The sequence below is a fragment of the Carlito syrichta genome, unplaced genomic scaffold (genome assembly GCF_000164805.1).
Source record: "Carlito syrichta isolate Samal-C Ts95f unplaced genomic scaffold, Tarsius_syrichta-2.0.1 Scaffold307203, whole genome shotgun sequence".
NCBI lineage: Eukaryota > Metazoa > Chordata > Mammalia > Primates > Tarsiidae > Carlito > Carlito syrichta.
In genome coordinates, this window is record NW_007251299.1 from 572,897 (window position 1) to 600,234 (window position 27,338).

The 27,338-nt window shown below is 43.0% G+C and overlaps 1 protein-coding gene across 1 annotated transcript in view; it reads left to right on the forward strand.

Annotated features, from left to right (window-relative positions):
- Positions 1-27,338, forward strand: part of ADAMTSL1 (ADAMTS like 1) — a 431,341-nt gene that overhangs the window by 403,286 nt on the left and 717 nt on the right. Inside the window, exons 25-29 of the mRNA XM_021715583.1 lie at positions 3,405-3,617; positions 5,293-5,473; positions 8,892-9,099; positions 24,914-25,023; positions 25,795-26,015. Coding sequence (XP_021571258.1) covers positions 3,405-3,617; positions 5,293-5,473; positions 8,892-9,099; positions 24,914-25,023; positions 25,795-26,015 — 933 coding nt within the window. The remainder of the gene's footprint in view (positions 1-3,404; positions 3,618-5,292; positions 5,474-8,891; positions 9,100-24,913; positions 25,024-25,794; positions 26,016-27,338) is intronic.

A 27,338-nucleotide genomic window follows, 5' to 3' on the forward strand; every position in this document is an offset into this window, starting at 1 on the left:
GACTGACGGTACTGGGAAACTATGGGGGGGGATGGGATTAACAGTAGAAAATATCTGTCTGGGGAAGGGGTAACACCTCTTATCAACAGGGTGCCTGAATGAAATGTAATTGTACACCTAACCCTTAACTGTACCCCACAAAACCATAATAAAAAATATTGATTTAAAAATTAAAAAAAGAAAAGAAAAGACTGTCCTTGACCCATTGAATGGTTTTGGCATCCTTATTGAAAATCATTTGACTATATATTTGAAGGTTTATTTCTGGGCTCTATTTAACTCCATTGGTCTATGTGTCTATCTTTATTGCCAATGCCATACTGTTTTGATCACTATAACATGGTAGTAAGTTTTGAAGTCAGGAACTATGAATCCTCTTTGTTGTTCTCTTTCAAGATTGTTTTGATTATTCTGGGTTTGCTAAGATTTTGTATGAACTTTAGGGTAAGATTTTCTATTTACAAAATATATCACTGGGATTTTGATGGGGATTGCAATTAATCTGTAGATTGCTTTAGTAGTATTAACATCTTAACAGTATTAGGCTTTCCAATCCATGAATATGAGGTGTTCTTCCAATTATTTATGTCTTCTTTAGTTTCTTTTTTGTTGTTGTTTCCTTCAAGAAAATATTTATTGCATATTATCAGTGATATTATTTTACAGCAAAATTAAATACATTTCACAAACATAAAATGGAAATCAAGGCATATATCAAATTTAAATGCTGAACCAAAGTCCTGGTTTTCAGAATTTAGTAGTCAATCATGATTCCACACCAGGGCCACTAGTCCATGATTTCAAATAGTTAAGGATCTTTTCAGTAACCGGAGCAAAATCTTCTCAATATGCAACAATGGTTTCCACACAAAACCCTTTTGGGAGCTCAGATATTTCACTGAGTGTTTCATTCATTGAGACATCCTTTTGCCCTACTTCATCAGCTAGCAGCTTGTCCTTTTTCCTGCCAAATAAGAACTTTGAGCCCAGCTGGGTCCAGGTGCCAACCACGTAGACCACAGACATGCACCAGTACCAGGATGTGGCCTGGTTGAGAAGCATGGGGACACCAGCAAAGGACTTCTTTAATTTCTTTTAGCAGTGTTTTTTAGTTTTTAGTGTATAAGTTTTCATCTCTTAGTCCATTTTGTGCTGATATAAAAGAATACCTAAGACTTGGTAATTTATAATAAACAGAAATATATTGGCTCACAATTCTGGAGGATGGAAAGTCCAATAGCAACAAACCAGCAGATTTGGTAATTTTGATTCCAAGATGGCACCTTGAATGCTGTATTCTCCAAAGGGGAGGAATGCTTTGTCTTCACATGGCAGAAGACAGAAGCACAAAGACACAGAAAGGAGCCAAACTCTCCATTTGTAATGGCATCAGTTCATGAGTACTAAGCACCTCTTAAAGGTCCCACCTCTCAATACTGTTACAATGGCAATTAATTTCCAACATGTGCTTTGGAGGGGACAAATACTCAAACCATGGCACCCTCCCTGGTTAAGTTTATCCTAAGTATGTTCTTCTTCTTGATGCTATTGTTTCTTTATCATCTTTCCTGATTGTTCACTGTCATTGTAACATCTGTTTCATTTTATCAGCCAGATAAGTCACATGGCCAAACCCAAATTCAGAAGGGGGAAGCACAGCCCATCCACTTGGGAGGGCACTGCAGTTTCATAACAAAGTGAATGGATACAGGGAGAAGTGAATAACCGGAGCCTGTAACACCTCATCCCATAATGAGCTTCCTGGAGTCAGTTTTAGAATTGCTTTTGTCCAGGGTCCACATTGCAAATAGTCTGCTCCCACCCTCTCACTCTATACCACTACCTCAGAAAAAAAAATGTTTAAAAACATAGCAAGGGGGAAAAAGAAGTGAGCAGAGAAACAAAAGAGGTAGCAAAGTACCCAGCTGGACAAGAAGCAGGTACTGTGGAAAGAACACAGGCCAGGAGTCAGAAGGCCCACCACTTGATCTCAGGCAAGTCTCTTAACATCTCTAGCCCTCAGTTTTCTTCTTTGGTGGTGGGCTAATTGATCTCTGGGGGCCTTTCCTGACCTAACCTTCCCACTTGTGCAAATTTTAACAGTTCTGTCCCTAGATTACAAAATAAGCCACCATTAGAAAATCCCTTCTGTCTGTAGACCCGACACATCCACACAAGTAGCCATCTGTCTTAGTCCATTTAGGCTACTATAACAAAAACACCATAAAAAGACATTTCTTTTTCACAGTCTGGGAATTCCAAGATCAAGGCACCGGCAGATTTGGCCTCTGGTAGGGGTTTGCTGTCTGCTTCGTAGATGCTCTCTGAGGTCTCTTTTCCAAGGACACTAATCCCATTCATGAGATTAGAGCCCACATGAACTAATCACTTCCCAAAGGCCCTACCTTTTAATACCATCACCTTGATGATTAAAATTTGCTGTAAATTTTGGGGAGACACACACTCAGATCATAGCACCATATCTCTGTCCCATATCTCATCATTTTGGGCCTTACATCCCACTTTTATTAGCTTTTAAAATGTTTCATACCAACTGGGATTTCCAAAGATGGAAGATAGTCTTAACTATCTTAGTTGTCCCCAGAGTAGTAGGTACCAAACAGATATTTTTCTAACTGAATTGAGAGAAAACCTCAAGTACCTTTATTTTTTTAATGATTTATTGTATCTTAAGCTTCCAAGTGAATTTTCTATGGAAGGTAAGTTGGGGTACAACAGAAAATTCAGAAAGTATTCTGAATTTAGAATAAATGTGCTTTCTCTCACAACTGCAATCCGTTGATCTTACCAATTCTATGCCATAAAGTCAGGTAGATGCGATATCTCAGTTTACTATTTTGGAATTTTATTGTGTCAAAATATATTCAATGACTATGTAGATAAATATAGCACATGTCTGATGTAGGCTTGGCAAGGACTGTCAGAAGACAAAGGGTCTTAAGATATGGAGAAATAAGATCGGCATTTAAAGTTATTTTCCTAGTCTCTGTTGAAAAAATTTCACTTGAAAATCACATAGAGAGTAAAATGGGGGGCAGACCTTATACTTTTACCAATTAAAGTGTGATTTTTAACTTGAAACAAATATTCTATGAATGAATATTATTGCATTATTTTTTAAAAGCATAGGAACATAAACAGAAATAGGCATTTTGTGTCCTCCCAGAATTTTTACTTAATCAAGCGAATAACAGTCGCCCTCCCAGAAGCCCAGAGAATAAAAGTATCTTCTATTTGCTTGGAAATGACAAATGTAATAAAAATGCCATAGATAAGGCCACACTGTAAATCCAGTTTCTAGAGCCATGGAGACACTAAAGCAATTCTCCAGGAATGTTTTGTCTTTGGCTTTACCAATGGCTTCTCTTCTCCTCTCCTTCTAGGCTGCCCCATTAAAGGCCACCCTGTCCCCAACATCACCTGGTTTCATGGCGGCCAGCCAGTTGCCTCCGTCACAGGACTGACGCATCACATCTTGGCAGCTGGGCAGATTCTTCATGTTGCAAACCTCAGTGGTGGGTCTCAAGGGGAATTCAGCTGCCTTGCTCAGAATGAGGCAGGGATGCTCATGCAGAAGGCAACCGTAGTGATCCAAGGTAAGACATCCCTCAGGCGTTGGGTGCTGGGCTCATTTTGGGTCCAAGGAAGACCACGTGGAATTGACTCCTCTAGAAGAACGAAGTGATTTCTGATCTCCAGTGGTGCTCGTGGCATGAAAACCAAAGTTGCACCATGTTTATATACAGCGAGATCCAACTTCTGCCACTGTGGCCTTTTCAGAAAGAGGCATCAGATCCTGTCCCAGCAGACCCTGGAAAAGTCAGTGCTGCCTTCATAAATGGGCTCTTCTCACAAAGGAGCCACCGCTGTATAGCAAAGTCAGATGTGCTTCCTTTGTGCTGGTTTAAGTAGTAGAGCTCACACATACACACGGACACACAGATTAGCCTGTTTTAAAAATGCAAGTTTCCTCTGTTCATTTGGTTAAAAAAAAGATACCTCTTGATCTAAACAGTTTGGCTACTGCGCCCTGGCAAGAGAGATGGGGCTGGTGCCCATGCCGGCCGGTCATTCTGAAGAGTGGTCAGCTGCAGTCACACACTGAGGGTTCTCCAGGCCATTTCCTTTGATCCTGGCAAAGAATGGACCGAGAAGCCCACATGGCTTGTGCATTCGCCTTCCAGGAAAACAGGCGGGTCAGAAAGCCTGTGGGCGGAGCCTGGCTTTCACTGCACCTAGAAAGAGTTGTGAATGAACCCCAAACAGAGGGAAAACGGTGAAAACTGGCCTTTTTATAGAAACTATGGGCAGCTTTTGGGTTTTCCACAGGCTAGTTCTACCAGAAGTCTATGTATGATACTTTTAAGGAAAGCAAAGTTCCATGGCACGTATTCCAAAATGGAGGCTTCGATGGGAAGGGACAGTTTTGTGCCAATATGGCACATAAGTTTTCCCCTTAAATATCCTCCCCCATCGTTTGGCTTTCCAGACAAGAAAACAGCCATTCCATTTTCTTGCCAGCTGGCTCTTCTCGGCCAAAAACCAGAAACCAGCGCCTATCTGCAAGACTTGTGATATACAGCTTTGCAAATAAGCACTCAAAATTTACCAGCTCATATTTATTTTTAACAGCTTTTCTACTAGTGAGTCCCAGACTCCCAAAGAGAAAAGACCGAAGAAACTGGCTTTCTTACTGACGTCATTGTCTCATGTAAATGAGAACTCTCTAGATAGACTGATGGGTTTTTTTTTCCTTTTTTCTTTTCTTCCTTTTTTTTTTTCCTTTGGGTAACATCTACAAAATCCAACTCAAATCTGCACTTTTAAATATGATTGTTAAGTATCTCTGAAATACTTATATCTCTTTGTAGAAAAATAAAGTCACTTTCTGGTGAACCAATAAGGAAAAAAGTCCTTCAGCAAGTATGTTTTAAAACAGTAAGACTGGGGGCGTTGATTGAGTACTGTCTTTGTGCCAGGCACTGAGCTAGGCACTTTACTTTCCTTACAATAACTGATGAGGTGAGGGTCACTGTACCCCTTTTATGACCGAGCCAACTGGGGCTCCTAGGGACCACATGACTTGCCCAAATAGGTTGGGAATGGTGCCCGTCAGGGGGCAGGGCCTCATTCATAGCAGTTCCTCTCCCTCAGCTCACACACCCGCCTCCCGCCTGCCTTCGACACTCCCTGCTACCCTGTGCAGAAGGAATGCAGAGTGTGAGCAATAATGCTATCTTCTTTTAACCCCGATCCCCCCTCCCATGACAGATTACTGGTGGTCTGTGGACAGACTGGCCACCTGCTCGGCCTCCTGTGGCAACCGGGGGGTCCAGCAGCCCCGCCTGAGGTGTCTGCTAAACAGCACGGAGGTCAGCCCCGCCCACTGCGCAGGGAAGGCTCGCCCTGCCGTCCAGCCCATCGCCTGCAACCGGAGAGACTGCCCTTCCCGGTGAGTATGGCAGATGCTGGCTCAGCCCTCCCCGCCCGATGGATGGGCCATCACTTACAGCCACGTTGACAGTCAGCCCCTGTGTATTGATGGGCGGGGAGACACACAAGCCACGGAGCTGTTCTTTCCTGAAGGCACAGGTTGGTCAGGCCTGGCCACCATGTTGAAAATAGCCTCTAAATAAGCCTCCTCTCCTGCCTCCGTTTATCCCCTCACCCTCAGTCAGTGAACGGCTCATTGGACTCCCCAAGTGCCTAGAGGGGCCTGTTCAGGGAGCAAGAACATCCCAGGCCCTGGTAAGAGATGGCTCCCCTCCTGCAATAATCAACTGACTTTCTAGACTTTTTGTAAAAAAGCAATGTGTTTTCAATTGAAGAGCTGAGGAAGCCGGGATTACCTGCTCGACCCCAACCCCTCCCCTTCTTGTCTAACTTTAAATACCTGAGCTAATCAGTACCCCAGCTAAGCAGAGGAAATCTTTTTTTTTTTTTTCTTAATCAATATTTTTTATTATGGTTTTGTGGGGTACAGTTAAGGGTTAGGTGTACAATTATGTTTCATTCAGGCACCCTGTTGATAAGAGGTGTTTCCCCATCCCCAGACAGATATTTGCTACTGTTAATCCCATCTGCCTCCCCCCCATAGTTTCCCAGTACCGTCAGTCATTTTCTTATAGTATGACATTGGATGTTCAAGGTCCATTGTATGAGTGAGAACATGTGATACTCGGATCTTTGTATCTGTGAGAGGTCACTCAGTATTATATCTTATCTCCTCTTCTTTTCCACAAAGGGTTACATCTCACTGAAGCTGGAACAAATCTCATTTCCTAGAGCTGCCTCGTGTTCTGCATTTGGTTCCTTCTGTAGCCCAGAACGGCACCCAGAGTCTCTGCCTGTGACATCTTTCCTCAACAGAGTCTCTGATTGTGACATTTTTGTCCTATTTCGAGAAGCTATGAGTCACACTGTGTCTCTGGCAGTAGCTAAAGGGATAATGGATGGGCTTGGAGTTGGCACCAGTGTGGTGCTCGGAGCCTCGGGGGGACTTGGCTGGGCCCTGAAGTACCCCTTGACTACCTATCCTTAGGACTTTCACACACTGCTTAGGCAACTGCTTTGTATTTTGCCAGCTGAGTCATAAGGAGCAGCTGAAACCAGAAGAGACTCAATGAAATATGAAACACACTCATTAATATCAGCAGTTTGACTTGCTGACGGGAAGGTTTCCACGGGAATGATTAATGTCCTTTTATACCCTTCCTGAACTGTAACATAGCCCGTACCTCTCCTCTCTCAGCCGCGCCCCCACCCCAGCTCCTGAAAAATTGCTGAAACGTATATTTGGAAATAAAAATGGATGGAAATGCAGGCCTGACATTCACCAGGGATAGGAGGCTGGAAGACTGCCCTTGCCAAGCTGTGCGAAATGAAGAAGCGATCTTTGCTGGGCCAGGAACTTTTGATTTGATTTGGTGATGGTCAGAGTCAATCAACTCAATTTATTTCTGCAAATGAAATCATAATGGCTGTGTTTTCTTGGGTTTCGGTGCCCCAGGAGTTTTAAAACACCTCATGCCTGCTTCCTAAGTGGCTCTGCTCCTGTGGGTTGGAAATCTGCACGCAGTCATCCCTCTCCAGGGCAAAAGAGCAGGGAAGTTGCCATGGAACTAAATAAGTTGCAGATCCAGATTTTTAGGAGGAATCTGCTCCCCCTTCCTGGCAACAGGCCTCTCCCGAAAGCCAGGTGCGGCGCCACTTGGCTGGGAAGTAGCCATAGGTTCACCTTTGACCAGTTTCCCTGCCAGACTTTTTAGACATTTCAGCATCCTTCTTTGAATGCAAACAAGTGCTGCCATGGTCACCATTCTGAGCAGAACTGGGACATCCTGCTTTGACCCAGGGAGCTGTTTCAACCGTTTTATGCTAGGTAACTATTTTTCTCCATCAATAACACCAAAGAGTTTTTTGGGTTTTTTTTTCCCCCTAGGTTGCATGAAATGGCTAAAAAGCAGCAAGTTTTTTTTGTTTTTTTGGTTTTTTTTGCTGTTTTTATCAAACTGTCCCCTTTCCCTCCTCTGGGAGAGGGGTCATCCCAGGGGGTGCACATTGCAAAGAGAAGCCTTGCGTGTCTGTATACGGACCAAGGAATTCAGAGTCCTCCCAGATCACAGCTTGGCTTGATGGAAAAAAGCCCATTTGTCACAGTCTCGGTCAGTCTCACTTCTGGGGAATTGCAGCTTGAACCTCACATTCTGAGAACAAGTATTACCTCCCTATAGGCGGCCTCATAAGAAGTATAGGACCTACAGACTATGACTCAGAGAGACGGGAAATTTCTTCAGAAAGTTTGAAGGAACTTTGTATGTTTCTGAGGGAAAAAAAGCCAAAGGAAACAAGGCACGGGTTAAGTTAAGGTAGGAAGTACACTGAGTGCCACCAGACAAAACCTTGACTTAAGTGAGACCCAGATTACCTTCTCAGTCAGGGTTGGATCTGACATCCCTGGGAAATGGTCCCTTCTCTGTCACATGCTTGGATGCCTTTAGGAAGTACCGGTACTGCAGTCCAACGTAACCCTCTGCAATCACGTGGCCACTGGAGCAGCTAAGGCCACTGACAGTTCTCAAGTGTCTTAGTAGTTTAAAACAACAGAAATGTATTGTCTCACCATCTTGGAGGCCAGAAGTCCAAAATCATGGTGTCAAGCGGGCCACACCACCGCCAAGGATTCTAGGAGAGAATCCGTTCCTCGCCCCGTTCAGCTTCTGGTAGCCCCAGGTGTTCCTTGGATTGTAGCCACACGGCTCCATGGTTACACTTTCTCCTTCTCTTCTCTCTGCATAGTCTCCCTCTGCCTTTTTCTTATAAGAACATTTAGGGACCGGGAGTGATGGCCCACGCCTATAATCCCAGCACTTTGGGAAGTCAAGGTGGGAGGATTGCTTGAGCCCACCACAGGCATCATAGAGAGACCTCATCTCTCCAAAAAAATAAAAAATCAGTCAGGCACGGTGGCACTCACCTGCAGTCCCAGCTACTCAGGAAGCCTGGGAGATTGAGGCTGCAGTGAGCTGTGATAATGGTTCCACTTACTCCAGCCTGGGTGACAGAGCAAGACTTCGATTCAAAAAAAAAAAAACACTTAGGGTCTACCCAGATAATCCAAGATAATCTTATCTGAAAATCCTTAATTAGAATCTTTTCCGAATAAGACAGCATTCAACATTCACAGGCTCCAGGGATTTGACATGGATGTCTTTTGGGGGGCCATTTTTTCAGCCTACCATTTCAAGTCAATACGGTGAAAAGGATCTTGACCTCCAAATTAGCAGCTATATGGTGACAGCAGGGCTGTGTGGGGCTCTTTCTCCCAAGGCGTGACATGGGGCTCCTCTGACACTTCTTCCTCTCCCCAGGTGGATGGTGACCTCTTGGTCTGCCTGTACTCGGAGCTGCGGGGGAGGCGTCCAGACCCGCCGGGTGACCTGTCAAAAGCTGAAAGCCTCTGGTATCTCTACCCCTGTGTCCAATGACATGTGCACCCAGCTTGCCAAGCGGCCTGTGGACACCCAGGCCTGTAACCAGCAGCTGTGTGTGGAGTGGGCCTTCTCCAGCTGGGGCCAGGTGAGGCACCAGAGAGGTTTTTATTTGGAAGCTAAATCTAAAGGGGTGGACCCTGACAGAGTAGGAAGTAAAATGACACCGTTGCCACTTCCTCTGTGATAACTGACCTTCCATATTCTGTCACTAACCTACCCAGTCTCGGCCCTAAAGCAGTTTCTGAAATTCGTCTCCACTACTCTCACAGCGCCCAAGCCACCACTCTTTTCCTCTTAATTTGCCTCCACCCTGAGGACTTCTGTTTCTCAGACCATCATCCGGCCCTCTAGCCCCTCTTTCAGATCGCATTCCACCGAGCCTCCTCTTCTCGCTGGCTGTGCTGGCCTGATGATTTAAAGTTCTGAGGAGATGTATCTGGGGGCTGCCAGAGTTGTAGGCCCAGGGCTCTTAACTGGGCTGCATAATTCCAAGCCCTGAGTTGACTTTTTCAAAAGATCAATGTCAAGGCTGTACCTCCTAGAGATTCCGAGTCAACTGCCCTGGGGTGGGATCCAAGTAATTTTAAGAAACTCCCTGGGTACTTCTGATACGCAGCCAGGGTAAAGAACTACTGTTCCAAGCCAGGAGAAGTCGAAGCTTAGCTGGACCACTTTGAAGTCACCAACTCTTTTCTCAATTCTCTGCCTAGAGGTTAACACACAAATCCCAGGGAAGCTCAACAGACAGCAGACATGGGTTCATCTGACCCAGGTTCCTAAGGACAGGGCCTCCTCTGGATATAGTGGAAGAACCATGATGGACCTCTCCACTTGAGGAGGAAATTTTATGTTTAGTTGAAAGGGAAATCAACACAAACTGAAGATTCTCTATGGGGAAGAGCCAACCTGAGCAATGCCATGACAAGAGCAACCTAGGTCTGTTGGGGGGCGATGCTGAGAGTGACCTCGCTGTTTTCTCATTCATGTCCAGGTAGAGCTGAGATCCAGTCAGAATGCCAGTTGTCATTAGGTCTAGGTTGTCTCCAGTCCAGGTAAAGTCTATTAGAGAAAGAATAGTTGTCCTACTCATCTGATCACTGCACCATTTTAGAACGTTGTTGGCACCAAAAAGAATCAGGTGTGAAGGTGCTTGGGGGAAATGATATCATTTTTATATTCTGTTACTCCAGAAGTCAATGTTTGAAACCTACTGGAGACTTACCAAGCATGTAGGAACTGCCTGCTAGGGCTGACATTCGGGTGGTACTCACCAGCTGGTACTAGTTTGTCAGCGGCTGGTGCTAATTGGTAGAATGAACATTCTGATTGATCAGACATAGTTTTTGGTTGGCTGGCATCTGAACCATACCATTAAGCTTGGCCAGCTGGGACACCCCACAACAGGCTTTAAATTCTTTATGGAACCATATGAACCAATGTGACTAAATGTTTTGGGGCCCTTAGCAACTGTAAACTTGTTGAAATTGGCCATCTACACCTGACTAGTTCGTTCCCTTAGGCATGTTCTTTGGGAAACAATTACTTGCAGCTTTCTATTAAGTGAACATACTGTGGCCATCTCTAATGAAGATCAAATGTTATTGGCCACAGAGTTCACTTGCAACTCATAAGCCATTTGTGTCCCAGGCAAGTCTGGGGCTAATGCTCAATGCTGGCCAGTCAACATGCCTGGCTACATGATCCTTTCTGGACCCTCTACGAACCCCTCTCCTCATTTCCAATGACAAAACATATGTGTTTCATAATCAAAGAGGCATGAGCTCCCCTTGCTCCCTTGCCTGGGGGAATATCATCTTTCTCTTACCTGGAAAAGTCCTCTTCTGATAGCTCTTCAGGCCCTCAAGCCTTATTGGCACTTTGTGAAATTACGATAGCAAACAGATCTGGTTACATATGGGAGATGTTTCTTCAATGTGTCATCAAGGTCACCCAAGAAGACATACAGAACACATTTGATAATTCTTAGTGATTATTTTTCCTAACAGAGAAAAATATACATTTGTCTTTCTCCATTCCTTCCCCTCGAAATATTCCCACCCCTCCTTGAGTCTAACACCCTCCAGGCCAGTATAGTTCAAGCTTTAATGTGAATCACCTGGGATCTTCTTAAAGATGCCAAGTCTGATATGGGGGGCTGGGATAAAGCTTAAGATGCTGAATGTCTAAAAGCTCCCTGGTAATGCCAATGTTACTGACCCAAGAACCACACTTGAAAGAGCAGCAGGGCCAGGTGCGGTAGCTCACACCTGTAATCTCAGCACTTTGGGAGATGGAGGTGAGAGGATTGAGCCCAGGGGCTTGAGACTAACCTGGACAACTTGGTGAGACCTCATCTCTACAATAAATCAAAAAATTAGCTGGGCCTGGTGGCACATGCCTGTAGTTCCAGCTCCTTGGAAGGCTGAAGGATCACCTAAGCCCAGCAGGCCGAGGCTGCCGTAGTCATGAGTGTGTCACTGTACTCCAGCCTGGGCAACAGAGTGAGACTCCAACAGAAAGAAAGGGAGGAAGGGAGGGAGAGAGGGAGAGGAGGGGAAGGAAGAAAGGAAGGGAGGAAAAAGAATAGTAGGGCTTGCAGCATTACAAATTACAGGAAAATGCTTCTTCCCATAGTCTTGCTGATGTTCTTCTGTGGATGATATTGTTGAAATGTGCTTCAAGCTGTAGATTCCCCCCAGACTTCCATACTCCACTCCTGTGAGAGTGAAAATAGTGATGGCTTCTAACAACAACCAAAAAAAAACCCTTTTGAAATAGTGTTACGCAAATATGTTTTTTCATCTGCCTATCTCTTTGAAGTCTATCAAAACCATACTTTTTTAGCCCAAGTAAAACTAAGGCCACCTTCTTAGCTCCAACAACTGGGTTTCAGGTAAGAATTCGACTTTCTTCTTTGAGTCCCATATACATTTATGGGACACCTGTCTTGGGTGGGAAAAGTGTCCCATACAAGCATGTGTGAAGGAATGAAGGGAAAAGTGGCTCTGGAATGTTTGCAGGAGAATTAGGTGACAGGGTAGAAATAGAAAAGTGGCTAGAAAGCAGGTGCCAGATCATAAAGGGTCGTGTATGCTACATAAGGAATTTGGATTTCATTATAAATGTGGCTAGAAAGATTGTTAAGCGGGAACAGCATGATCAAAGCTGGACGTTTAAAAGATTATTCTGTCAGCAGTATAGTGATCAAACTGGAAAATGAAAAGACTGGAGAAAGACAAACCACATCTACATTAAGTAATTATCGTGATCAGAATAAAGGTATTGGGCAGTGGAAATGGAGAAGAGTCCATTTCCTCTCTGCAAGTGTGATGCACATGGCTTCCATGATCCACTGACTATCAGAGGAAACCAAATCTGGCTGGAGGTTCTGAAATGAACAACTAGATAAGAATACAGTGAAAAAAAGAAAAGAGAGAGGGTGGAGCCGGGCTCAGTGGCTCAGCCTGTAATCCCAGCACTTTGGGAGGCCAAGGTGAGTGGATTGCCTGAGCCCACCGGTTTAAGACCAGCCTGGGCAACTTGGCAAGACCTCGTCTCTACAGTAAATCAAAAATCAGCTGGGCGCAGTAGCACACGCCTGTAGTTCTGGCTCCTTGGAAGGCTAAAGCAGAAGGACTGCCTGAGCCCAGCAGATTGACACTGGGGTGGCCATGAGTGTGCCACTGCACTCTAGCCTGGGTGATGGAGTGAGACTCCAACTCAAAAATTTAAAAATAAAAGAGGGTAGATTGGTACAATAGGGAATTGCTTTGGACTTGTTTGGTATAAGGTATCTGTGAAGTGTCTATAGAGGTGTTCATTAAGCAGTTGGATGTATAGGTCTGAGTCTTGCAAAAGAGCTGGGCTAAACACTATCAATTTGAAAGTCATCAGTATACACATGGTGAATAGGAGTCATAGCTGGTCTTACCTGAGGGAAGGAAAAATGTGAGGAAGATAAAGTCACAGTACAGAACCCTGGGAAATATTAACTAAACTGTGGAAAGAAGAGGGGAAAAGATAACCTCATGAGTAGGAAAAAGCACTTTCACAAGGACAAACAGAGGAGTTTTTTCCAGAAAGAAGGAAGGTCAGTGGTATCAAAATGCATCCAAAAGAACAAACAAGTTATAAAATAAGCATTGGTTTTATTTTGTACTTGCAGTGCACATTTGAACTTATGGTACCCAGAAGAACTTGACTGTCAGACAGTCACTGGTGACTCTGTGAAGGGCAGTTTCAGTGAGGCAGTAGGCACTGAATTCAAACCCGAAATAGGTTTAGGTACAGATGAGAGTGGTGGAAATAGTGCTGCCCGGGTCATGTTACTCCTTCAAGAATCCCTAGTTGTGGTCGAGGGACATTGGTAAAATGGCAGTTTGGTCAAGGGACATTGGTAAAAACGGAGGTTCCAAGTCCTTGTTCCCCTATGGAAACATTAAAAAAAAACCTAGAAATTGACTGAACTAACCTAGAAGCTCTGGGAAATAGTCCAATATCTACAGCAACCACACAAACACCCAATAAAGAAAAAGCTACCTTCAAAATGGTAAGAAAAGCCGGGCTCGGTGGCTCAGCCTGTAATCCCGCGCCTTTGGGAGGCTGAGGTGAGTGGATTGCCTGAGCCCGCGGGTTCGAGACCCGCCTGGGCAGCGAGACCTCATCTCTACAATAAATCAAAAAATCAGCCGGGCATGGTAGCGCATGCCTGTAATTCTGGCTACTCGGAAGGCTGAGGCGGAAGGATCTCCGGAGCCCAGCAGGTCGAGGCTGCGGTGGCCGGAAGCAGCCACTGCACTCCAGTCTGGGCGACAGTGTGAGACTCCAACTCAAAAAAAAAAAAATGGTAGAAAATTGCATGACATTTTCACTCATCTTTGTCCCACCCCTTCCCCAGTGTAGCATAGTCTGGATCTTGAGGAGGTGAATGCCACTACTTGTGAAGGCTGCAGGAAAACTACAGATTTATAGATACCTGGGATAAGAGATTATGGGTGGAAGCATACAATAGACCCTCTAAGTTCTAAGGAAAACTTTGGCCAAGACTCTAGGAAATTAAGACACTCAAAAGCAGCCATGTATGTGGGATAATTGAGAAAGCCACACAGGTCCATGCAAACCACATAAAGGACCTGAGAAGAGACATCCTTAAGCTTTCACCTCGGACTGCTTACTAGGCACAGACCCAGCTAATAATCCTTGAAAGATTTGCCCCATCACAAACAAAACTGGGAGAGACAGCTGTTTTTTGAATACCCAATTTTCAGCAACAGAAGAAAAAAAAAAAACACACAAGCTATACAAAAAAAAAAAAAAAAAACCAGGAAAATATAACCCATTTAAAGGAAGAAAATAAAATGCCAGAAACAGTCCCTGAAGAAACATGGGCATTGGACATAAAAGACAAAGACTTTAAAACAACTGTCTTTTTTTTTTTGAGTCAGAGTCTTACTCTGTTGCCCGGTCTGGAGTGCTGTGGCACACTCACGGCCTCTGCAGCCTCAGCCCGCTGGACTCAGGTGATCCTTCTGTCTCAGCCTTCCAAGTAGCTAGAACTACTGGCACACGCCACCATACCCAGCTAGTTTTTTTTATTTATTGTAAAGACAAGGTCTTTCCACATTGTCCAGGTTAGTCTTGAACCCCTGGACTCAGGCAATCCTCTCACCTCCACCTCCCAAAGTGCTGGGATTACAGGTGTGAGCCACTACACCTGGCTGACAACTGTCATAAATATGCTCAAATAACTAAAGGGAAATATAGACAAAGAACTAAAGGAAATTAGAAAACTACATGAACAAAGTGCGATCAACAAAGAACCAAAATTATAAAAAGGAACCCAAATGGGAATTTTGAAACTGAAAACACAATCACTGAATTGAAAAATTTACTGGAGCTACTCAGCAGATTTCACAGGTAGAAGAAAGAATTCCAACAAAGATAAGACTATTAAAGTTACTGAGTCTAAGGATCAGAAAGAAAAAAAATAAGCAAAATAAAATTAAAAAAATAAACAAACCTAAGGGACTTATGGAACACCTTCAGTGGACATATACATTGTGGAAGTCTCCAAAGAAAAAGAGAGAGAGAAAGATGATTTGAAGAAAAACTTCCCAAATTTGATGAAATACATAAATCTACAAATCTAAGAAGCTAAACAAACTCCATGTAGACCTAAAGAAATACACACTAAGACACAGTATAGTCAGACTGTCAAAGAGAGAATCTTGAAAACAGTAAGAGAGAAGTAACTCATTATGCACAAGGAAGTCTCAATAAGATTATCAGTTGATTCATCAGCAGAAACCATGCCAGACAGAAGGCAGCCGAATTATATATTTAAAGTGCTGAAGCAAAAAACTATCAACAAGAATTCATTCTCCAGAAAAACTATCCTTTAAAAATGAGGGGTAAATTAAGGCATTTTAAGATAAAAGATAAAAGCTGAGGGAGTTTGTTGTCACAATTCAAGATATGCTAAAAGGAGTCCTAGATGCTAGATAGTAACTCTATGCCACGTGAAGATACGCATATAACTAGTAAAGAGGTTAAATTAGTAATCAGAAACCTCCTAACAACAACAACAAAAAAACCTTGTACCAGATATCCCCACTGGTGAATTCAATCAAACAAGAAGAATTTATACGAATTCTTCTCAAACTTTTCCTAAAAATTGATCTGGAGGTAGCACTAACAATCTCTGACTTATTCTGTGAGACCAGTATTACCCTGATACCAGACAAAGACACTACAAGAAAACTATAGACCAACGTCCCTTATAAGTATTGATGTAGAAATCCTTAACGAAATACTAGTAAACCAAATTTAGCAGCTTATAAAAAGGAGTATTCATTGTAAACAAATGGAACTTATCATGTAAATATAAGGATGATTCAACATATGAAAATCAATTACTCTACCATATTAACAGACTGAAGGACAAAAACCACAGGATTTTCTCAATTGATGCAGAAAAAGCATTTGGCGAAATTAAACATCTTTTCATAATAAAAACACTTTAACTTATAATAGAAAAATAATAGCATAGTCCATACATGAAAAACCCACAGATAATATCATATTCAAAATAATAAAGACCATATATGAAAAACCTACAGCCAGTATCATACTCAACGATGAAGACTAAAAGCTTTCCCCCTATTTTTTGGAACAAGACGAGGATGCCCACATTCATGACTTCTATTCCATATAATGTTGGAAGTTCAGAGAAGTTAGGCAAGAAAAGGAAATGAAAGCTATTCAAATTGGAAAGGAAAAGCTAAAATTATCTCTGTTCACAGAGGACATAATCTCTTATGTGAAAATTCTGAAATCCTAACACTATCACAACTGTTATGACTAATAAACGAGTTCAGTAAGTTGCAGGATACAAAATCAACACATACAACTTAGTTGTATTTTTATATACTAACAACAATACAAAAAATAAACTCAGAATGTAACTCCATTGACAATTGCATGAAAAAGAATAAAAAACCAAGTAGGTGAGAAACTTGTAAAATGAAAACTATAAATGAAAAAATGAAAAAAATTAAAGGCACAAATAAGTGAAAGAAACATCCCATGTTCATAGAATGGAAAACTTAATATACTGGTAAGATGCCAATAATATCTAAAGCAATCTACAGATTCATTACAATCCCTATCAAAATCCCAACTGATCTTCTATAAAACTGACAAAAATAAACAATGGGGAAAGGATACTCTATTAAATAAATGGTACCAGGAAAATTGACTAGCCATATGCAGAAGAATAAATGGGACCCCTATCTCTCACCACATACAAAAATTAACTGAAGACTGATTAAAGACTTAAACGTAAGACCTGAAACTACAAAAATCCTAGAAGAAAAGCTAGGAAAAATTCTTCTGGACATTGGCCTAGGCAAAGAATTTATGACAAAAGACCCCAAACGCAAATGCAACAAAAACAAAAATAGACAAATGTGACTTAAACTAAAATACTTCTACACAGTTAAAAAAACAGCGACAAAGTAAACAGAAATTCTAAAGAAAGGAAGCATATTTGCAAATTATGCCTCAAAGGACTAATATCCAGAATGTACAAGGAACTCAAACAATTCAACATGGAAGAAAAAAAAAATCAAAAAGTGAGCAAAGGGCATGAATGCACACTTCTCAAAATAAATAGACAAGTGGCCAACAAACTTATGAAAAAATATTCAACATCATTCATCACAAAGAAATGCAAATAAAAACCACAGTGAGATACCATCTTATACCAGTCAGAATGGCTATCATTAAAAAGGTTAAAGAACAACAGATGCTTGTGTGGATACAAAGAAAAGAGAACACTCATACATTTCTGGTGGGAATGTAAACTAGAAAACAGTGTGGAGATATCTCAAAGAACTAAAAATAGAACTACCATTCGACCAATCAATCCTTCTATTGGGTATCTACCAAAAGGGAAAAAAAAATCATTATATAAAAAAAAGAAAATTGCACTTGTATGTTCATTGTAGCACTAATCACAATAGTAAAGTCATGGAACCAACCTAAGTGCCTGCCCATCAACTCAACAATAGACTGGATAAAGAAAATGAGAGATATTTTATGCACCATGGTATACAGCTATAAAAAAGAACAAAATCATGTCCTTTGGCCAGGCACAGTGACTCAAGCCAAGGCGAGAGGATTGCCTGAGCCCAGGGGTTTGAGACCAGCCTGGACAACTTGGTAAGACCTTGTCTCTACAATAGATTTTTTAAAAATTAGCCGGATATGGTAGCGTGCACCTGTAGTTCCAGCTACTTGGAAGGCTGAGGCGGAAGGATCGCCGGAGCCCAGTAGGTTGAGGCTGTGGTGGCCAGGAGCAGCCACTGCACTCCAGTCTGGGCGACAGAGTGAGACTCCAACTCAAAAAAAAAAAAGAAAGAAATCATGTCCTTTGCAGCAACATGGATGGCGCTGGAGAATATCATTCTAAGTGAACTATCTCAGAAACAGAAAACCAAACACCATGTTCTCACTCATATGTAGGAGCTAAATGGACATAAAGATGGAAACAATTGACAGTGGAGACACTTAAAGGAGGAAAGTCAAGAAGGGAGTAGGTGTTCAGAAGTTACCTAGTTGGGTACAATGTTCACAGCTTGGGGAATGAGGACACCAGAAGCCCAATCCCCACCAGTACACAGTATGCCAATGTAATAAACATGCACTTGAACTCCTGAATCTAAAATTTTTAAATAAATAAAAATTTTTTAAAATAAAGAATGTAAGTTAAAAAACGGGAAAGCTTCATGACATTAGATTTGGCAACGATTTCTTAGATATGACACAGGCAAAATAAATAGTAGACATCTTTGTATATCAACAGGACACAAGTGAGTAAAAAAGGCAACTCACAGAATGGGAAAAAAGTTTGCAAATCACAGATATCATAAGAGATTAATATCCAGAATATATATTTCAATTCCTCCAACTTAACAATTACAAAATAGGCAAAGAGCTTGAATAGACATTTCTCCAAAGAAGATAAATAAATGACCACACACAAATCAGGGAAATACAAATCAAAACTACAATGAGATGCCACTTCACACCCATTAGCATGGGAATTATTAAAAAAACAAAACCAGAAAATAACAAGTATTGGTAAAAACGTGGATAAATAGGAAGACTCGAGCATTACTAGTGGGAATGTGGAATGGTACAGCCTCTGTGGAAAACAGTATGTCAGTCTCTCAAAAAATTAAATAGAATTATCATATTTTCAACAATTCTCTTTCAGGATATATACCCAAAAGAGCACAGGGACTTCAAGATATTTGTACAGCACTTTTCATAGCAGCATCATTCACAATAGTGAAAAGGTGGAAACAATCCAAAAGTTCATCAACTTTTGAGGAATGGATAAACATGCTGTATATACATATGACAGACTACTAAACAGCCTTAAAAAGGAAGGAATTTCCTTTTTTTTTTTTTTTTTTTTGAGTTGGAGTCTCACTCTGTCGCCCAGACTGGAGTGCAGTGGCCGCTTCCGGCCACCGCAGCCTCGACCTGCTGGGCTCCGGTGATCCTTCTGCCTCAGCCTTCCAAGTAGCCGGAATTACAGGCATGCACCACCACGCCCGGCTGATTTTTTGATTTATTGTAGAGATGAGGTCTCACTGCCCAGGCGGGTCTCGAACCCGCGGGCTCAGGCAATCCACTCACCTCAGCCTCCCAAAGGCGCGGGATTACAGGCTGAGCCACCGAGCCCAGCAGGAATTTCTAATACATGCTACAACATGGATGAGCCTTGAAAATGTAATTAAATGAAATACACCTGTCACAGAAGAACAAACATCATGTGATCCCACTTATGAGGTACCAGGAAAAGTCAAATTTGTAGAGAAATTTGTAGAGAAACCAGGGACTGAGAAGAATGAGTTATGGAGTTATTCTTTAGTTTCAATTTGGGATTATGACAAAGTTCTAGAGATGAATAATGTGATGATTTTACAACAATATGAATGTGCTTAATGCCACTTAAATGTACAATTAAATGACTTTGAGGTTGACAAAGATTTATTAAAGGTAAGAAAAGCAGAATAATCTGATTGAAAAACAAAAACCATAGTTGGAACTGGGAAGTTGAACTACTTCAATTTTTGGATCTTCATCAGAAGATGCTTTTAAGTGAGTAAAAACTGAAGCTCCCAGAATGAGAGAATACACTAGTAGCCAAAAAAGAGTTGGGAGTTAGGGGGACTCATGTCTAAAATATATAAGAAACTCTCAAATTTAATATGAAACAGCACTATTCACAATAGCAAAGACGTGAAATCAACCTCATTGTCCATCAGCGGATGATTAGATAAGAAAATATTATACAGACACAATGGAATACTATTTGGCCATTAAAAAAAGAATGAAATCATGTCTTTTGCAGCAACATAGATGGAACTGGAAGCTGTTAAGTGAAACAAGTCAGACACAGAGAAACAAATATCATATGTTCTCACTTATAGTAGGAGCAAAATGACATGTACACATGGACACAGAATGTGGAATGATAGAGTTGAGACTTGGAAGGGCGAAAGCGTGAAAGGTGGATGGTGAGCAGTGACTTAATGGATACAATGAGTGTGATGGATACCCTAAAAGCCCTGACATCACCGATATACAATCTATGCATGTGATAGAATTTACTAGTACCTCACACATTTATACAAATACAAAATTTGTAAGAAATAAAAATTTTTAAAAGACAGACAACACAATAGAAAAACAGGCAAAAAAAAAAAACAAAAGATTGAATATGACCGGGTGCAGTGGCTCACTCCCATAATTCCAGCACTTTGGAAGGCCAAGGCGGAGGCTCTCTTGAGGCCAGGAATTTGAGACCAGCCTGAACAAGAGAGCGAGACCCCATCTCTACAAAAGAATTAAAAATAAATTAGCCAGGTGTGGTGGCGGACACTTGTAGTCCTATCTACTCAGGAAGCTCAAGCAGGAGGATTGCTTAAGCCCAGGAGTTCGAAGCTACAGTGAGCTATGATCACGCTACTGAACTCCAGCCTGGGTGACAGCAAGACTCTCTCTCTAGAAAAACTTTTTAAACATCTTTAAAAATTGAATAGACACATCATTAAAGAGGCTGTCCAACGAGTTACAACTCAATAAAAAGTTGTTTTCATGAGTACCCAAGGGTATGCCAGTCAAACCAAAATGAGATTCAAGTATACACTCACTAGAATGCTTAAAATTTAAAATATATGACCATTCCAAGATTTTCCAAAAATTTAAACCAAGTGGAAATGTCATATATCACTGTCAGGAGAAGAAATTGGTAAAAGCTCTTTGGAAACCTTTTTGAAGCTACCTCTTAAATTTAAGTATCTGCACACCCATTTTTACTTCTACAAGAGAGAACCCCCAAAAAACAATTATTTTTGGAGGGTGGGCCCTTTGTAGCACAGGTTTCCCCCACTAGGTAAGTGTTCTAGGAACCCATCACCATCGGTGTACCAGCTAGCATTGTTGTGAGACGATTTGCACAAGAAATGTCCCAAGTTGTAGCAAACTGGTGACTGGTTCTTCCACCATGACAACGCACCTGCCTACACCGTGCTGAGTGTTCAACAGCTTTTTACCAAAAAACGGCATGATCCCCATGCCCTACCCTCCCGATTCACCCAATCTTGCCTTGAGCAATGAAAAAAGTCCTCAAAGGGAAATGTTTTTACGATGCGGAAGAGGTGAAACAAAAAACAACAGAAGCACTAAAAGGCATCAAAATTGATGAGTTCAAAAATTGTTTTGAGCAGTGAAAAAAGCATCTCAATGGGTGTATTGCATCAAACAGAGAATACTTTAAAGGTGACTAAAGTTTAAACAGGTAAGAATAAACACACATTTTTTTACAAATAAATTCTGGGCATTTGGGGGCGCCCCCTCGTATACATATACTCAACAAAAATACATGCACACGAGCACCAAGGGACATGGACAAAAATGTTTATAGCACTATTATTTGTATCAACAATAATGTAAAAACTAGAAAGAAACCAAGTATTTATCAAAAGTAAATGGGCGGGATTGGCAGTAGGGGGAATCTGCCTGGGGAAGGGGGCATACCTCATCAACAAGGGTACCTGCATAATGAGCATTTGTATACCTAACCCTGAATTGTACCCCACATCTTTAAAATAAATTTTAAAAAATGTTTTAAGAGAATGGAAAATCAAATTGCAGTATATTCATAAAAGTGCATCAGTGAAAATGAAGAAACTTCAGTTACACATATAATGCATAGTAAGAAAACAAAGAAGCCAGATGCAAAAGCAGACATGAAATATGGTTCATTTATGTAAATTTCAAAAACAGGCATAAACAGTTAACAGTGGTTACATGTGAAGAGGAAAGAGTGAATTGGAGTAGACACCGAGAGGGCTTCTGAGTTGCTGGCAGCGTTTTATTTCTTCACCTGTATACAAGACTAGCTACATAATTTGTAGGGCCCAGTGGAAAATGAAAACATGGGGCTCCTTGTTCAAAAACTATAATGAATGCCAAGATGGACAGCTGAGTGTTACAACTACAGTTTCTGACTAAGGGTGTGGCAACACTTATGTGGCTGGACTTCCCCATAGGCAGTCAGCCTCTGGTATATTTGAGGGATTGGTTCTAGGATCACCAGCATATCCCAAAATCCACCCATTCTCAGTCCCACAGTTGGCTCGGTGGAACCTGCATACAGGAGAAGTCAGTCCTCTGTATCTGCAGGTTTCAAATCCCGTGACCTTTGGTTGGAAAAAATGAGGGCATATGCAGACCTGCCCAGATCAACCCATGCTGTTAAAAAACCAACCGTATTCACTTTGCAGTAACTTACTGAGATGTCCTTCATGTTTTCATCACTTGGTTTTGTTTTTCGATTAGAGTCAGGGTCTTGCCATGTTGCCCAGTCTGAAGCGCAATGGCTATTCACAGGCATGATTATAGTGCATGATAGCCTGGGTTCAGTTGATCCTCCTGCCTCAGCCTCCCAAGCAGCTGGGACTATAGACACCCAGCACAACACTGGGCTCTTAATCAGTTATCTCTATGCACACTGTACTTCACAATAAAAACTTGTTTTCCAAATGATTAAATTAGAGACCAATTTTTATTGTGTATATTTTACCACAAGAAAAGAATTTCCAGTTGTCGGTGTCAAGGGGACTTTTTCACATTTACCCCAAACCCTCGTGTCTTTGTGAATAATGGTGTCAAACTTAGCCCTTTAGAGCCCAGAAAAACAATATCTGGCCCCCAAGGGGGCTGCTTTTACCTTAAATCTTTCTCCTTCAGTGGTTCTTAACCTTTAGGGTCAGGGATCCCTTTGAGTACCTGATGAAAGCTAGAAGGAACCTCTTGCTAGAAAAATGTCAATAAACACAAAACTTCGACTTGTAATGTTAGGGATTAACACCCCAGCACCACCCCCCGTGAAACCCTAGGGATCTATAGACCCACCCCCCCCACCCCACCCCACCCCACCCGCTCCGAGTTAAGAGCTTTTGTTCTAAAGTGACCTCCACAGGATGTCTGTCCTCTTGTTCTACTAAAATAGCAGATGTTGGCTAAGGGGCCCTTGCGTTTGTATTTTATAGACGATTGTTGTTAGGGGTATTTGCTGTGATAGGGTCAGGCTCCACCAGCTCTGGGAAAGCATAACAATCTCCATGAGCACATAGCAAGAGAATATCAGGAGGGCTTTTTGTTCAGCCATCTAGGTTTTAACCTGGAGAAAATGAAGCCAAAGAAAGGAAAGAAATGATGGAATTAGAAGAAAACAATAAACCAAAATTACTTTCTGCACTGAAGAGGCGAGGGGCAAAAGTCTGCTACCACATTCCTACCTAGCACATTATGCCAGAATCTCTCTCAAGTGGTTAATCTGAGAGAACGTTGACTCTCTCAAAGTGGCTTTTATACTGCCGTTAGCCATTTGCTAGCAGAACGCCCACAGACCACAGGAAAGCTAACCGCCCCACTGTGGCATAAAGAAAAAGAAAAACATGTGACTCTCCTTTAGTTGGCCCAAAGAGGGAAAAGATGAATGATCTATTTCATCTTACCAAGGATAATTCCTCATTATATATGTAGAACAGTGATAATATGTAACTCACAAGAATGTTTGGAATATTGCATAAAAGATGAAAATATGTTTTGTATCTCTTTAAAGAACTATCCAATACTACACATACTTAGTCCTAATACTGTTTATATGGTAGCATTCTACAGGGGTGTACGATGTATTTTCACAGCTTTCAGCTATTTTAGGATACCTCTTTTTTTCTAAATATATGGTTTAAAAAAAAATATGTGCACTACACAGCAGTCCGGCCTGGGAGACAGTGGAACTCCAACTCAAAAAAAAAAAAAAAATGTGAACAGCAAACAAAGATGTTCACTGTTCCAGATAACACAAATTGTGTTTATGTTGTAGCATTTAACATGCATAGCCATGAATTGGCCAATGTTTTGCCAAGAACAGAGTAAATGATAACTATTCACATATCAGTTCTCTGTTGTTCTGATTACAAGATTATACATTGGGATGATTCATGGTTTACTTGCTTTTCAAGTCACAGCATCATTTGTCTTCTATCAGCAACTCATACTTAGACCAATGGTCCATGTTCTGATCTCTTGTATTTCGCATCATTTCTAGCCTGGACAGCCTCATTCAGACTGGTTCCATCTTTAAAATAAATGGCGTAGGTTGCCTCGTAAGAAATCAATTTCACTTAATTCATCATAATTCTTTTGCTCAGTAGAAAATCTTGCCAGGGACAGAGTAGTTTCTTTACTAAATTTTGTCCATTGAATCTATCCATTTATCTTAGGATTCTTCAGAGAAACAGAACCAATAGGATATGTAGGCAGGTAGACAGACAGACAAAGATAGATAAGAGGAAATTTGTTAGGGAAATTGGCTCATGCAACTACAGTGGCTACAAAGTCCCTTGACAGGCTATCTGCGAACTGAAGAACCTCGGATGCCAGTAGCCGGGCTCAGTCCAAGTCCAAAGGGCTCAGAACAAGGGAAACTGATGGTGTAACTCTCAGTCCAAATTCAAATGCCTGAGGTCCCAAGGGGCATCTGGTTTAAGTCCTGGAGTTCAAAGGCCAGAAAGTCTGGAGTTGTAATGTCTGATGGCAGAAGAAAAGTGCCACAGGTCTATGAGAGAGAGGAAATAATTCACCTTTCCTCCGCCTTTTTGTTCTACCTGCCCCCCCAAAAGAGAAGGATGAATGATCTGAGAGCCCCAATAAGACCCTGCACAAGGAGCTTATGTCCTGTGTAACCTGAGCATTGCAGCCTCTGCCCATGAACTGGCTAACATCCTATGTATCACCTTTTTTCTGCTTTCCAGTGCAATGGGCCTTGCATCGGGCCTCACCTGGCTGTGCAACACAGACAAGTCTTCTGCCAGACACGGGATGGCATCACTTTACCATCAGAGCAGTGCAGTGCCCTACCGAGGTAAGAAGCAGCCCTGGACCTCCTTTCCTCACCCCGTGTCAATAGCACGGAACGATGGTGGTGAGTAAACACCTCCCCTCCCATAGTCACAGGCCCTGCTCTCTCACCTCCATTCACCCCAGACCATTGGCCTCGAGGTAGATGGCTAGTGATGGCCTTCTGCTTAACTCATAGGCCAGGATGGGCTTTCCTCTCTTTGGCATGAAGACTACACAGGGTGTTGCTCTTCTGAAGAAGGCCTGGTACCCACTAGCCCCACATGAGCAAGAGATGAGGTCTACCCAATGGTGACCAGACCTCAAGGGCTCTACCAGCCCCACTCTTGTTGACTTCCCTCTAGAAGTTTGGCTAAGATGAAGGCTCTTGTTCCTGAATCTCAACCCATTGTTCCTATCCGGTCCCCATCCCTATCACACCTCCTTATAGATGTCACCCTGTGGGAAGGGCTCACCACCCTCATCGAAGACTGCAGCCCTTAAGACTAGGCTTTAGGCGCTGCGTCTGCCAGCCTCCACACCAGGGAGAGCTCACTGTTGGATCATGCAGTGATATATTCATTGTTGAGAAGAGCTGACGGAGATCCAGTTAGAGGAAGTAGCCTTCTTGAGATTTTGGCCATTCAGTAACAGAGCAGAGGTCAGAGCCCAGGTCTGGTAATGCCGGGAGCTCTTGAGGAGTTGCCCAACATTCCTGGGGTTGCATGACTGTTTTCCGCTCCCTGATCCAACCCCCTGAACAGCAGACCTTAACCCTGCCACCCTCCTCCTGCAGGCCCGTGAGCACCCAGAACTGCTGGACAGAGGCCTGCAGTGTCCACTGGAGGGTCAGCCTGTGGACCCTGTGCACAGCCACCTGTGGCAACTACGGCTTCCAGTCCCGGCGTGTGGAGTGTGTGCACGTCCGCACCAACAAGGCCGTGCCTGAGCACCTGTGCTCCTGGGGGCCGCGGCCCGCCAACTGGCAGCGCTGCAACATCACCCCGTGTGAAAACAGTACGTTCCAACCCCAAAGAACCTTCTGCAAATTCCCCACGGGGCCTCGGGTGCAGAGGGCTGTCCCTGGGACCAAGCCTGAGCGTAGGGCATTGAATCAGCTTCCCCAAGGATTGTGAGCTGAGCGTGTTCAGCAGGGTACATGGGTGTGTGCAAGGAAGTGTATACACATGTCCAGGCTGCCACGGATGGCAGGGTGTGCTCTCCATCCTGGCCCTGAGGGAGCCAGGGGCTGTTGTCCGAATGCTGGATGAAATCGGCCTCCAGATTGCCTGCAATCCGGCCGGTGCCACAGGGGTTGACCAAACACCGGCTCTCTGGCTACTAACAAGAAAGCACTTTCACCCTGAAGAAGCACAAAGTGCCTCCCACTCGGCTGGCCGGCTCTGCACACCTCACTCCTCTGCTTCTCACCGAACAAGGACCTACTGACCACCCCTCTCTCCCCTGCCCCGTGAGGATTCACCAGACCCATGCAGGAGCCCACAACCCTTGGGATTTGATACTCGGCTCACTCCCTCTCCCCTCGGGTCTGAATCTTCCTCATCCCGACACCCACATTGGTATTCCAGTTGGGTAGCAATCCATTTTTTTTTTTCTTACTGTGAGCCCAAAACCCAAACTGGGGAGCTTGCCCATAAGGAAGAAACCAAAGCTTGAGACAAATAACAAGAAATAAAAAACAAACATAGCAGTACAAGTCTTGTACCAGCCCTGCCTCCCCCACCCAAACTGGGCCTCACGAAGCAATAGATTCCCCACAGAGGCAGGTGTCCCGTGGGCAAATTACCCACTTCTTTTATCCACTGGGGAATGGGCGATCTTTGCGTTCTAGGGTCATGCTGACCCATGTCTGTGTCAGCGGCTCACCGCACTCAGCGCCCACGTCCAATGCACGTAGTTAAGACTGATTGATCAAGTCACAGCCAACCAGTCAGCACCAGTACTTAAGAACCATCTAGTCTACACCAGTACTGACTGGAATGCCATGGTGCTGTTTTTAAGTCTTGGTGGGTGGAAGGGTTAGAGCGGCTTAGACAGAGAATATTAGAGAACAAAGCTTATCAGAGACAGCAAGGCTCCATTGCCTGGGGACACGGGCATCCAACCCGGGCCATGCTTGAACGCTCCTCCAAGGAGGGGCAGAACTCAGTCCTTCTGGGAACCATCTCTGGGACAAGAGCCGCTCACGAACACACCAACGGCCCACAGGGAAAGGCAAGCTTGCCCAGGAGATAAGGTGGTCCTGAGGAGAGGCAGGACAAAGTCAAGGAGCTATCAGAAAGGAAGCCAAGAGGCCCCGGGGGTGGGCCCATCGTTCAG